The sequence below is a fragment of the Octodon degus genome, unplaced genomic scaffold (assembly GCF_000260255.1).
Source record: "Octodon degus isolate 3935 unplaced genomic scaffold, OctDeg1.0 scaffold00073, whole genome shotgun sequence".
Lineage (NCBI taxonomy): Eukaryota > Metazoa > Chordata > Mammalia > Rodentia > Octodontidae > Octodon > Octodon degus.
This window is the reverse complement of record NW_004524649.1, coordinates 7878082-7892090: the sequence shown is the minus strand read 5'-3', so window position 1 is coordinate 7892090 and position 14009 is coordinate 7878082. Positions and strand designations below refer to the sequence as shown.

At 53.0% G+C, this 14009-nt stretch overlaps 1 protein-coding gene across 1 annotated transcript in view; it reads left to right on the top strand.

The window, feature by feature from the left end:
• The window catches only part of Banf2 (barrier to autointegration factor 2), a 22619-nt gene extending 10886 nt beyond the window's left edge, over positions 1–11733 (top strand). Inside the window, exons 2-3 of the mRNA XM_004635603.2 lie at positions 3683–3811; positions 11563–11733. Coding sequence (XP_004635660.2) covers positions 3683–3811; positions 11563–11709 — 276 coding nt within the window. The 3' untranslated portion in view covers positions 11710–11733. The remainder of the gene's footprint in view (positions 1–3682; positions 3812–11562) is intronic.
• Positions 11734–14009: the final 2276 nt, after the last annotated feature.

The following is a 14009-nucleotide window of genomic DNA, read 5'->3' as shown; positions in this document are numbered from 1 at the left end:
AGAAGGAAGAAGAAAGAAAGAAAGAAAGAAAGAAAGAAAGAAAGAAAGAAAGAAAGAAAGAAAGAAAGAAGAAGAAGAGGAGGAAGAAACAGAAAGAGGGCTGCTCGTTCCTGGTTCCTGGTTGGTTGCTGGCTGCTCGGGTGCTTTTGCTGCCTTCTGCCTGCCATGAGCTGTTTCCCCTCTGCAATGTCACCATGCCTTGGAGCCAGCCCACTCTGGGCTAACACCTCCACAAACTGGGAGCCGAAATGCCTCTCCTCTTTTAACTTTGAGTGTCGAGTATTTTACCTCAGCAAGGAGCAATATAATTAAGTCACTGGCCACAGTGTGGTCGCACAGCCATCCCCGTCAGATAGATTGGTCCCTGCTTGGTTTAATGAGACCCCAAGTGGTCCCTGACGTGCAGAACTCGGACAAGCTCGACCATTACAGACTGACTACCACTAGACAGAGTGTAGAGGCTGCTGCAGACCTGCAAGCCCCACCCCACCATGTAGGGGGATCCTGACCTCCTCTACCCCCCTGGGGGCCCACCCTGGCCATAACTGGGCCAGATGACCTTGTGCCTGCTTCTGGCTACTGTCACCAGTGAAATTCCAGTGAGGGTTTCAGGGTAAGGTGGTTGCCCCAGAAGGACACCCAAGAAGAAATGAAGTCTGTTTTCCAGGGGAATTTACTCTTTGGGATGGGACCCAAGCAAATTCTGTAGGTCTTGATAAAACAGAGCCGAGTGTGGTGGTGCACACCTGCAATCTCAGCCCTCATAGCTCAGTGGCTTTTCTCTCATTGCTGGGACAAAATACCCAACACCCAAAATTAAGGAAGAAAAGCTTTATTTAGCTCCCAGTTAGTGGTGGTTTCAGTCCATACTCAGCTGGCTCTGAGGCAGAGCGGCACATGGCAGAGGTCAGCAGTTCATGGTGGCAGAAGGCAGCAAAGAGCAAACTGCGGCAGCTAGCAAGTCTCTCTCCCTCCCTTATATTGTATTCAGGCTATCTGTCTCAGGGCAGCTGTAGCACTCACACCTGTAATCCCAGCACTGGATCATGAATTAATCACAACCTCTAGAAGTCTACCCCATGACTGCATGAGGCTTTGGGGGGACAACTAGACACAAGCCATAACACCTTGGAATGATGAAGCAGGACGACTTGAGGTTTGAGCCTGGCCTGGGCCACACAGTAATTTAGGAAGACCTCATCTCAAAATTTTGAAATATATGTTTTTGTTTTCTAAATGTAGGCTCAGTGCAAAGGCCCTGGGTTTGACTTTCAGTACTGCCAATAATAACAATAAGAAGAAGAAGAAGAGCTTTTCCGGAGCTCCTTCACCTGCCATGGCCTCAGGCTGGGGCGCCTCCTCGTCACCCTGCCCCTGAGGGTCTCAGGACACAGGCAAACTCAGTGTGGGAAAAGCAAGCACAGCTGCAGGCTGGGCAGTGCTGACCCCAATTGCTGGTGCCTGGTGTGTTGGTGGCAGTGACAAGGTTGTGGCATCTTCTGCTCTCAGGTTCATGGGGCAGCAACTACAGCTTAGCAGGCAGCTCTGTGACCCCAGGAGAAAGTCCCCTTTGCAGGGGAGCTGTGGCCCTAAGACTGCCAGGCTCTTCTGGTTTCAGTCACCAGGGTCCTTGTGGCCAAACCCAGGCTGGGACCCTGTCACAATGCCTCAGCCCAAAAGGCTCCAGGAAAACCGCCTGCCTGCATCCCCAGCATGGAGAAGCCGCAGCTCACACACAGTGGTATCCGGTATCCAGGGACCTGAACAACCTCTCCCTTCTTGGGCCTGGCTTCCTGTCTCTGGCACCGAAAGACCCTCCTCCTGACCCCTACTCTCAGGGCCTCCAATCTGTCTCTCCTTGTACCTCTGTCCCATCCAAAATGTCCCAAAACATTCCAGAACCAGAAGGCTTCCAGAGGAGGACCTGCTTCCAGGCTGCCCTCGGGTCACTCTGGAAGGGACCAGGAGGGGCAGGCTGTGAATGTGAGTCTCTGCACGCATCTGATCATTTGTGTCATCTTAGCACTGAGGTCAGAGCTGGGTGGGGACTGCGAGGGCTTTGAGGAGGCAGCCACTATGGCAGCCACATATCCATTATGGGGGTCACAGACACCTTCTCCATGGCCCTATGAGGGTATGGGGTGACCACCCCTAGGCAAAGAACTGAGGCAGGACATGCATGTCAGGCCAGAATCTGTACTGTAGGGCCTTGTATCTGATAGTTTCAGCTGGAGAAGCCATGTGTTTTGATGGCTTTTGTGGAGCGAGCTCTGTGTGTTCCCTTCAAAGAAGGGCAGTGTGGCTTTCAAAGACAGTGGCAGGTTCTAGTGCAGCCTGTTGATGTCCATGAGACAGCTGAGCATTGAGCTGACACACAAAAGAAGGCTGAGTGAAGAGCAAGGCCGGGAAATTAGGCTGAGCCTTGATCGAACCATAACTGATTTTGGCTGCTCCACAGTGTATGCTAGCAAACTCCTTGTGTACACCACTTGAAACTGGATTTTTCTCTCCCATGAATCCCAAACTGTCTAATTGGAAAGAGAATTTGATTCTTGGAAGGGGATGCTGCATGAACAAGATGCTAATGTGGATGTAACAAGGACACCTTTCCTCGGACAAGGAAGAGGTGACACTTGCTCAGCACCGTGGCCCATGATGCTGGACACAGGCCTTGTGCTGAGGAGCCTGCGATGTGTGGCCCTCTGGCAAGAGACATGTGGGACATCGGCTATGCTGGCAGTCTTCCCCATGGTCCTAGGAGACTCACTTTTGGGGCTGGCTGGCTCATTGGAGGTAGAGAGTGATAAAGATTTGGCATTGCTCACAGAGGACTGAATGCCCAGGCCTTCTATGTAGAGTGACTGGCCACCAATCCTGTGGTCTCAGAAAAGTGACACCCCTGGCTGACGTTAGGGTCAGGTAGGTGACTGTGGGTCACTTAGCTTAGAAGATCTGGAGCTCTGCTGAGAGCCATGGACAAATAGATCCAAGATGCTGAGTGGCCCAGGCAGTAGCCCCATGTGGCCTGTGCTCGCCCCTCTCAGCAGCCCTGCACGTGTCCCCATTGGAACAGGGAGCTGGCACAATGGCTGTGGTGGGATTGATCTCATGCTGCCCACTTAGGAAACACCCCCAAGCAGGGCCAGGGTCAGCCAAGTCTCTACCCAGCAGGACATTGTATCCCATGAGCAGTCTGACCTTGAATCTAAGTATGCATAGGAAGAGCACAGGAACTTCGGTGACCTCATGAACCACACCCCCCATGGCCCCAGCTGAAGTCCTGCCACAGCAGTTGGAACACCCATGAGCAGAGAGTATGACAAATGCTCAAATGAAAGTGAGACAAGTTGGGGAGCTGGGGTGAGGCAGGTCCCTTAGCTGTCAAACACTGTGTGGGCCTCTGGGGTGGGACAGGCCCCAGCAGTTCTTAGCATCAAGCTTGAGACGCTGCGGCTCATTTGACTCATCTGAGGCCCTGCAGACAGTACTCTGTCCACATGCAAGGGTCCAAGCATCAGCTGGGACAGAACCTGTACTCACATGTCCCCTGCTCACTCAAGATGATGGATGGAATCTGTCCTTGCTGTCCCCAGCCCCTCAGGACATGGAGGAACCCCTGGGGCCACACATACTATGAGTGCAAGTCACCTCCCAACCCTTCGCCCTGCCCCTGCCATTGCAGGACATGGAGCCTGTGTCTCCCAGGCTGAGAGCCTTCCTTTCGGAGCCCATGGGAGAAAAGGACGTCTGCTGGGTAGACGGCATCAGCCAGGAGCTGGCCATCAATCTGGTCACCAAAGGCTTCAGCAAGGTAATTCAGCTTTTCCTCCCCACTCCTCTTCCCAATCTCTCCATGTCAGTTCCTACCACATGGCAGCCCGCCATGCAACCCCATGAGGGGACTCCAGAGAGCAAAGCTGCCACTTGGCAGTGTGCCCCGTGCTGCAGGGCTACTGACCTGAGAGCTGGAGCTCACACACACCTGGGTGTGTGGCCCACAGGTGTGGGGTGTGAAGGGCTGGCCAGATGGAAGTGCACCCGGTACCAGGTGATGTGGACATGGTCCCCACCCTGGAGCAGCCAGGAGCCACATCAGGGCCTGGAATGTGAGTTATCAGAAGGCATCACTTCCAGCTCAAGAGGGGCCTCGAGGTGTCCAAGGTGTTCTGTCTTCCATAGCTACCCAAGATCCACGAGCCTGGGTGTTTCATAAAGAGAATCACAGGAATGGGTGACCCTGTAAGTCAGGCCTCCAGGAGGTCTCTGCTGCTGTGTCACAGTGCAGTGGGTGACATCATGGTGGGCACAAGTATGAGAAAGAGAAGAGACAGACAAGACAGGAAGCCAGAGGGCGAGGAGGGACTGGCACTGCCACTTGTTTATTTAGGTGCTGGGGATGGGGCACATGGACTAATCCTCATCCACCAACGTCCCTGGGTTGAGAAGTGCCCAGCAGACTGACACAGCACACTTCCGGGTGTGTCTGGTGGTCCTGGAGTGCTAGGGTGGGTCTGTGTCCACCGCCTGCCCTTCCTCGGTGGCACTGGTCCACCTCGTGCTTCCTGGCTCCCACGAGCTGACAGGCTGTGCTCTGCCACACCCTTCTGCCCACTGCGCCAGCCACTGTGGACAGAGTCCCCAGCTCAGAGCCAAATGACACCTCTCCTCCTTGAAGAGGTGGGTGCTGGGCAACAGGAAAGCAGCCTGATGCCCACACTGAGTGCGGGCTCCCCACTGACACCTCCGGACTTCATCCTTGCTCTTTTTCTGCCAACTGTCCCTTGAGAACTGACCGGGTACCACGAGAATACAGTCCATCCCTTCCCAGGGCGCTGCCCCCTGGTCAAGCCTCCCACCTAGGCCCTACCTCTTCAAGACTCCATGCCCTGCAGCCTGCAGCGAGTGAACCTCAAGCCACGTCCAGATCTGGCACTGCCGATTCTTTCTACGTGGGCATCTGTGCCCAGGCAGGAGAGGCACCATGCAGATCTGCAGCTGCTAACTCAGCTTTCAGAGCCGGTCTGATCATCTATACCACAGTTAGAACTCCAGGCCTCGGCACCACCAGAAGCTGGGAGCTGCTGCACATGCAGCTGATGCTCTCATGTGGAGGCTGTGGGAAAGCCACCCCTGACAAGTGGCTCAGCCAGATGCCTTTTTTAAATTTATATTTTTAATTTATTAAAATTAATTTTATTAGTACATTTTAGATATGCAATGACCACATAATAACATAATATAATGGGACTAATGGGACATAATAACATCATAGGTATTTGCAAAACATTCCTCTTTTTTTTTTTTTTTTTTCAGTACCAGGGATCAAACTGAGAACCTTGCATTTGCTAGGCAAACACTTATTCCACTGAGCTATGTCCTCAGCCCTCAGCCAGATACACTTTATATAAACAGGTGCACCCATGTCACCACCCCAGACCCAGCAGCAGACACTCCAAAATTCTAGACATCTGCTTGTGTCTCTGCCCAGCTAGTGCCAGACCCTTTGCCTGGCCAGTACACTGTCCTAATGCCACCCTCCAGATCTCTGACACTATAAAATGTTGTTATTGCTCAGCTATGCTTATTATTTTAAACATATTTTATTAAGGTACAATTTGTATGCAGCAAATTTCACCTTTTTATTACTGGGTGCTATGAAATATTTGTTTGTTGGGTATTTTTGTTTTGAGACAGGGTCTTGCTATGTAGTTCAGGCTGGCTTTGAACTCACTGTATAGCCCAGGCTGGCCTCAAACTCCTGCCTTAGCCTCCTGAGTGCTGGGATTACAGGTGTTCACCACCACACCCGGCTACACTGGTAGTGCTGAGGATCATACAGTCATGTAGCCATGACCACACCAAGGCCTAGGGCAGGGCCACTGCTCCAGAGTCACTTCCATATCTTTGATTCTCCGCAACCACCAATTTGTTTCTTACCTCTCTTGTTTTGGTTTTTCCTTAACTTTGCTTTATGTAAGCATTATGAGTGGGATGGTAAAGAAACAAATAAATGGCTAGATGGAAAAGTTCTGGCCCCTGAGAACTTGCGCACGGTGTCGGGCACCGCCACTTGTGTCCTGGTCCATGGACACATAGCCCTCTTGTGTCCGTGACCTCTGGGCCAGCGCAGAGCCCAGTGGCCCTCTTCCCTAGGCCCTTTGCATCCCCAGAGCCACTAATTCTTGGCTGTGACGTTGGGAATGCCACCCTCGTTCTCTCACTCTGAGGCTGAGGTGAAGGTCACTGCCTACACTTAGAAAGGAGGACACAGAATCCAGGGACTTGATACCTTCCTAACGTCCTGAGGGAATAAGAAAGCAATGGGCTGGATTGTCACACTTCACACAAGGAGAACCAGAGCCTGGGTCTGGTAGGGAGGGGCTCGAGCCTAGAGTTGGTGGAGAGACTCGTGCCAGGCCTGGGGCTCAGCTGAGCTATCAGAAGAGACCCAGATGCGGCCCTACAAGGTGAGCTGGAGGTCACAGAGGGGCTGGCTCAGGAAGACAGAGATAGGCAGATCCTAACAGGCAGGATCTCAGATACATTCAAGAAAATCCAGGCTCCTGTGTTGCTATTCTCTGCCTGGGGAACCTCAGGCTGGCCTGGGGTGCACCTTTCTGAGCATCCAGGGTCCTGTCTTTGCTGGCCCCTGCTGTGGTGTGTTTGTGCCTTCCCCTCTCAGGCCCAGGCCAGCCTTGGGGTCTCTGTCAAGAGCAACACATCCCAGGCCGCCCTGGCTCATGGCTGCTCACTAGGCCTTGGGCCTGGCCCTGGCCCTCTCGCTCTCTACGCACACTGGATATGGTCCTTTGGGCCACTTGGACCTACCTACCTGACTCCTCCCTCCACCTCCAACCCTCTCCACAGATATCAGAATGCAGGAGGCTGGAGAATGAGGTCCCATGGGGATGAGACCTGCCCAGGTCATCTTGATTTACTGGAGCGTACCACCCACCTCCTGTGGGTAGGGCCCGACACCTGATTCCTTCTGCTCTGCCCCTGCCCCACAGTCTTACACAGCCAGAAAGGTTATGCGCACCTCCTGCCTTGCTCTAGGCTCTGGCTGTGACACAACCTGGCCCCTGGCTTGCAGTTTAAATTGTGACTTTAACAGTGACTGGCTTGCCGGGCGGGGTGGTGCACACCTGTCATTCCAGCTGCACAGGCAGCCAGGCAGTACAGTGAGAGCCTGTCTCAAACTAAACAAAACCTATTGATTCAGCCACAGCTCTTGGGGAGCTCAGAAGGCGGAGGTGTGACTGTATATTCTCTGGGTTACTCGAGTTCTGTTCCTCCCTGGGTTTGGCCTACGGAGCTTTGGCCTGAGGCCCTAGATCTGGTGCACAGCCACCAGCCACATGTGCTAGCAACATGGCTGGGCCTCCTCGCAGCTCTTCCTCTGGGAAACCTTCCTTCTGCTGCCCCTTCCAAGGGCTCTTGTCCTGAACACTTGGAGTTATGGTGGGAGTGTCTTCCTACTTCTAGGACAAACTACATGATGCCCACAGTTTAGAGGAAGAGAGGTTTAATTGGGCTCATCGCTCAGAGCATTCTGTCCTTGGCCAGTTGGTTCCAAGGTGGGAAAAAGGCAGCAGAAGCACTGGCAGGGCAAAGCTGCTGTGCTCATGGCGGCCAGGGACCAGATTTAGTGCCCAAGTCCCATCTCTGTGACGTCTCCCATAAGTGTCTCAAAGCCAGTCAGATTGACCTGTGCTGTGTCACAGAGCTGCCACCCATCCCCCACCCGAGAAATCTGTACTGTACCTGGTTTTCCTGCCCATGCCCTGAAAGGGCCCCCCCCCGCCCCCCCCACAGCAGAGCCCCCTGCCAGGGATCTCTCACCCCATGGCCTCCTCCCGCTTCTTCTCAGCAGGGATGCTGTCTTCCTTCTTGTTTCCTCCCTGCACAGCCGCCCAGGCATGGGTGGGTGTCCCAGGATTCAGGAAGCCAGAGTCCGAGGCAGGGTCTGCAGTGGAACTGTAGGGTCTCCACATTGCAGAAACACCATAAGGCCGTGAGACACTGGGAGATGCTGGGAGGGGTGGTGTGGACGTCCTGAGCACCCTCTGCCCCCCCCCCCCGTCTTCTGAGAAGGGGTACGTGGTGTTCACCCCCTGCCAGGCCCTTCTAAATGCATTGTGTATGCTAATCTCACTTCCTTGTCACTAGAGTCCCATGAGGTGCATTATTCTGATCCCATTTTTCTGATGGGGAAAGCAAGGTGCAGAGAGGTCACGTGTGACTTGCTCAAGGCCCCAGGAGGTGATAGAGGTGAATGTGAACCAGGGAGGAGGGGCTGCAGGTTAGGACCTTGTGCTGTGGTGCTGTCTTCCTGAAAATGAAGCAGGTGGGAGAGATCGCACGCGCAGTTGCCCTCCCTCCCTTGTCCCCAGAGTCTGTCCCTGCCTGCCCTGCCTGTCTGCTGTCCCCATGCCCACATCTCTGGACTCTCTAGTTTCCAGTAGCCTCCTTGCTCCTGCTGAAGTCATTTGTCATCCTTGGTAGAGAGGAGCCATGGCTGAGCTCAGGACCAGGAGGCCCGATGAATCTGTTCTTGTCTCCCTGATGTCCCCAGGCCCCCAGCCCCCAGCTCATATCTGCCATCAGCCTGATGTTGAGCCTGCAGAAGTCAATTTGGGGGCTGGGATTTGGGGGCTACCCCCCTAAAATGAGAGGGATCCTGTTAAATTTGCATTTTGGATAAATCAGTGCTTTCACACTATAACCGTGTCCCAGGGGACAGGGAGGCGGGGGAGACGAGAGCTGCTGGGGATTGAGCGTTCGCACTAACGGCAGAGCTTGAACCGCAAGTGAGCGAGAGACACTGGCCTGGCAAGGTTTCCACTGGCCGTCCGTGGACATGGAGACCAACAAGAGAGAATTGGAACAGCTTGTGTCATTGCACAGAGACCTGCAGTAAAGTGAGGGACATCCGTTAGGCCACTCAGGATCTGGAGACTTGAGCAAAGGGAACCAAAGGAAGATTAGGAACGAGGGAGCTGAAAAATTTCTCTCTGTTTGACCAAGGTTCAGTGTTTCAGTGAGTACAGGCCAGGGCCCAGGGCAAAACGGTTATGGGCAGCCTTGGTCCAAAGTCTTTAAGACTTTCAAGATGGCGGCAGCATAGCATCCAACCAAGTCAATGGCCCTTCCATGTGTGGCAAGCTAGTTGACCACACAGGTCACACACACAAGGACACTAACCCTGGTGCAGATCTAAGGGACACAGTGAGTGAGTGGCTCCCACCCTTCTTGGGGGGAAGCCCCTGGGTGAGCTTCCTGCCTGCACTTGGTGTTGAGAGGATGTCTACCCTTGGGCCACCGTCTTGCCTCTGCAGGAAGAAGTGTGGCTCCCCAGGTTGGCCAGGGCAGTGGGAGGGTGGGGACACCTACTTGGGGGTTTCTGTGTTTCTATGGCAACCTCCTGCAGCTGGATTTCTGGGAGCTCTGATGTCTTCCTATTGGTTATAGGTTTGCATTCTATAACTGGCAGGGAACCCACAGTGGATATGGGGCAGGGCAAGTCTCAGGGTGGAGCAAGAAGGCGGTGGAAGATGCCAGGGGGAGTCGGAGGGAAAGTGGAGTTCAGAGTGTCAAGTTGCAGCTTGGCCCAGAGCCCTGCTGCCTCCAGAATTCCTGGAAAGTCCAGCAGTGTCCGCTGCCACGCATTCCTGGCTTCTGGGTCTCTGAGCCTCATGGGACAGGAGGCGTGGTGACCAGACCAGTTGACACAGTCACTGTCCTGGGAGATGCAAAGGAGAGAAAGCCTCAACCTCGGGACTGGACTGAAGACAGCAGAGACACTGACGGAACAGGGACAGAGAGCAGGAGGTGAAGCAGGGCACACTTGGGAACTAGATGGGCCGAACCCTGCCCACACACTTGAAAGTGCCGCTTACTTAGTGTTGTTAATAATCCATCACCATCTCTCTCCTCGGATGAAGCTCCGCGCCTCTCAGTCCTGTCGGGCCCGCCTGGCCACCCCCATCCCTGCAACCCCTGGTTTATTCACACTGCATAGATGTCCATTTTTAAAAAAATGTTCATTTAAAAGCATCTCGGTAAAACCCACTGCTGAAAATGGGAGATACTGGTAAAAATGACATCATGCTAAGTAACTGCTTCCAAAAAACTGGTCAAAGTAGTGATTTAAAATCACCATGAAATCCTGGCTTTTTTCTCTTTTCCACAACTGGGCAATGGACTAAAAATAAAAGCCCAGGCTGGGAGTGTAGCCCAGCAGCAGGACATTTGGCTGGCGCCTCCTCGGCATGGGCAGAATAAATAAATAATAAATACAGTAATCCCCATACACAGCTTGGGTCCATTTTATGACTAGGGTTCAGCTTTATTTGATTTCACTTGTTTACAAAAAAAGTTCTCCTGGGTGGAGATGAGGTTTGCTTTGTTTTACCTAACTGAATCAACAGAGGCAAGTGAGCCGGTGTCCCCAGAAAGGCCCAGAACTGGCTCTGCTCACTCCAGGCTGGAGTCCTGGAGCAGCCAAGAAGGTGGACGGGTGGCATGACCAGAGACCACAGCCGCACCAGGGCTGCTTCCTTAGACCATTACTTTCTTCTGAATTCCTTGTGTATAGTATGAGCTACCAATTCCTTTAACTGCAGCCTAGTCACAGGAATGGAACTCAGTTATCAAACAAGGACTATAAGCATGTAGCTCAACCTGGCCTTGAGCTCACCATGTCCTCCTGCCTCAGCCTCCTTGGGGGCTGGGATTGCAGGCTTGTCCCACCATGCCTGGCTCTGGAGGAGTTTGCAGGTCTCAAAATCTTTCCTATCAGTTCCATCTGCAGGGCAGGTCACACCATGGGCTTTGAGAAGACACCGATGCTGAGACCTGCTTACTGCTGGCCCCATCCATGGGCAGAGCAGTTGAGGTCCCACAAGTGGTGTGCAAAGCCACAGGTGCTTGGGAGCCCTTCACCTGCCAGCCGCACATGCAAGGATTCCCAGCAGAGGCAGGGCTGGGAGAAGAGGACCTCTGGCCATAGGTGGTCGTGGTCTTATGTGACTGTTGCTGCCTGGGAGGGCGGGAAGGGTGCCCTGGCCTCCAGCGGGTAAGGACCAGGATGCTGCCAGTCCCTGCAGGGCACCAGACGCCTGCACTGTGGGCTGTCCAACGACCAGCGGTGCAGAGGCGAAGAAGCTGTGCACAACGGCAACGGGGAAGGAGCGGGCGGAGCATCCCCGACCTGTGCGTGCACGGGTGCGTGCACACATGCGTGTGTGTGTGTGTACATGTGTGTGCATGTGTATGTGTTTCTGAGTGACAGGTCCTACAGGAGAGACCTGAGGGGCCTCCGAGGGCTCCAGGCCCCTGCCTAGACTGCCCTCGAACTTGCTGCAATCTCACTCGGCACTGGGATAACATGCGTGTGCCACCACACCAGGGCCAGATCCTGGATTCTGGATTCTGCATTTGGGATTCTGTCTCCCACCCCTACCCTCATCCCATCTAGAGTGGAATCCAGGGCCTGGCACCTGAGCCGCACCGCCCGCCTCCCTTGCCAGATTCCAACAGGCATGGCCCTGTCCCTTGCAGGCCTACATCCTGTTGGGACAGTTCCTCCTGATGCACAAGAATGAGGAGGAATTCCGGAAGTGGCTCATCTGCTGCTTCGGGGCCACCGAGTGTGAGGCGCAGAGGAGCGCCACCTGTCTGAAGGAGTGGTGCACCTGCTTCCTGTAGACACGCCCACCGCTCCCTGGCGAACACAGCCGTCTCCTCCCGCATCTGGCTCTGAGTCTTTATTTGTGCTTCTGCCTCTAAAGACATAAGTACATCCTAAAGAGCAGGTAAAGAACAGGAAAAAGGTTGGGCGTGGCAGCAGACACTCATAATCCCAGGACTTGGGAGGCTGAGGCAGGAAAATCACTGAGAATTCGAGGCCAGCATGGATATGAGTTCAAGACCAGCCTGAACATGCATTCAGACGCTGTCTCGGGGTGAGGGTGTGGGGAGAAGTCTATAAAAAAAGGCAAACAGGAAAAATCACTCCCAAATTTCACCACCCAGACAGATACCGCTATTACTCACTTCATATAAATATCATGTCAGCAAGCTCTCTGGTGCCTGCCTGACAGGTATGAGGCCCTGAATTCGATTCCCAGTACCCAAAAAGAAGACAGTAAGATAAATAAATAAATGTAAAGCTCTCTGCAAACCTTTGTATAGCAGAATGTGTAACTTTACTTTTAAACAGGAAATCAGTTTTAAGTCAGTGAGTCATCAAGCTATTGCTGTGTAACAAGTCACCATAATGGCAGGCATGGTGGCACATGCCTATAATCCCAGCAGGATTATAGGAGGCTAAGGCAGGAGGATCATTGTGAGTTTGAGGCCAGCCTGGGCTACAGAGTGAGCTCAAGGCCACCCTGAACTGCATGGTGAGACCCTGTGTCAAAAAGACAAAAATGGGCCGGTGGGATAGCTCAGCGGACTAAAGCACGTGCTTAGACAAGCTTAGGCAAGCGCAGGGAGCACAGTTCCAACCCCAGCACCACATGCCATGCCAACCCGGCCCCCAGGGTGGGCTGAGCTGGCCACATTCCGGCCGTAGTGATGCGTGCCTGTAATCCCAGCGCTGGAGAGGCCAAAAGCAGGAGGATCACCCAAGTCCGAGCTGCATAATGAGACCCTGCAACAACCAAATACATTAAAAATAAAATCCCACAAGGCAGGGTGCCTTAAAGCTATGTGTCATTAACAACAGAGGGTCCCCAGTCTAAAACTCAAGAACCCCAAGTGTTCCAAATTAGATTTTTTTTTTTTTTTTTTTTTTTGCTGAACTGGGAATTGAACTCAGGCCCTTGCACTTGCCAAGGAAGCAGGAAGCGTTTATTCCACTGAGCTATCTCCCCGCCCCCCCCCAAATTAGAATTTTGAATTCTGGAAAATTTCAGATTATGGATTTTTACATTAGGGATTTTGCATTAGGGATGCAAATACTGTTAAAATCTGAAGCATTCCTGGGTACCCAAATCCAAGCATTCTGGGTAAGGAATATTCAACCTGTGTTTCAGGGATTTTTTTCTTTCTTTTTCTTGGGGGGGGGGTTGTTTTTTGAGGCACGCTCTCACTGTGTAGTTCAGGCTGGCTTTGAACTCACTATATTCCCCAGATGGTCTAGAATTTGCAGCAATCCTGCCTCAGCCTCCCGCGTGGTGGGATTGCAGCTGTGCACCACCACGCTCATCTTCTGTGCCTTAGCTTCCAAAGGGCAGGAATTTGTATTGTTTGGCTGGTTATTCTGTCTCAGCGTCTCTCATGAGATTGCAGACTGGGGGTAGCAGGGACTAGGGGTCCACTTCCAACGTGGCTCCCTCACATGGCTGCTGGCTTGGTACCTCAGTTCCTGGCTGTGGATCTCACTGCATCTGGCTTCCCCTGAGGCCAATGGGGGTGGGGAGACAGAGCACAGGAAGCCCCAGTGTGTATCACCTACTCTCTGACTTCTGCCCTATACTTCTACGCTAGAAGCAGGTCTCAGACTCGCAATGATCCTCCTTCCGCCTCAGCCTCCCGAGTGCTGGGATTGCAGGCATGCACCACCATACCCAGCTGTTGTTTATTTTGAGATGTGGTCTCATTATGCAGTTCATGCCAGCCTGGAAGTCACTTGTTAGCCCAGGCTGGCTTCAAACGTGTAATGATCATTCTACCTCAAGATCCAACTCCAGTAATTCCAGCACTCAAGAGGAGGAGGCAGGAGGATTGTTGCTCGTTCAAGACCAGCCTGGGCTACAAAGTGAATTCATGGATGGCCTGAATAGCCTGGAGAGATCCTGTCTCGATACTGATGTTAAACTCACACCCGATGTTTTAGGGTAGTAATATCCTTAAGCTTCTCTCCTGAAGGGTTAACAACTTAAGTTTGCAGACCAAAAAGTTAGAGAAAAAGAAGGGCTACAAGAATAGCTAACATTTTGGCCCTGACCCTTCAAGGTCAGTGAGGACTCAGGACATAAGAGAACCTGTATTGTAGCATC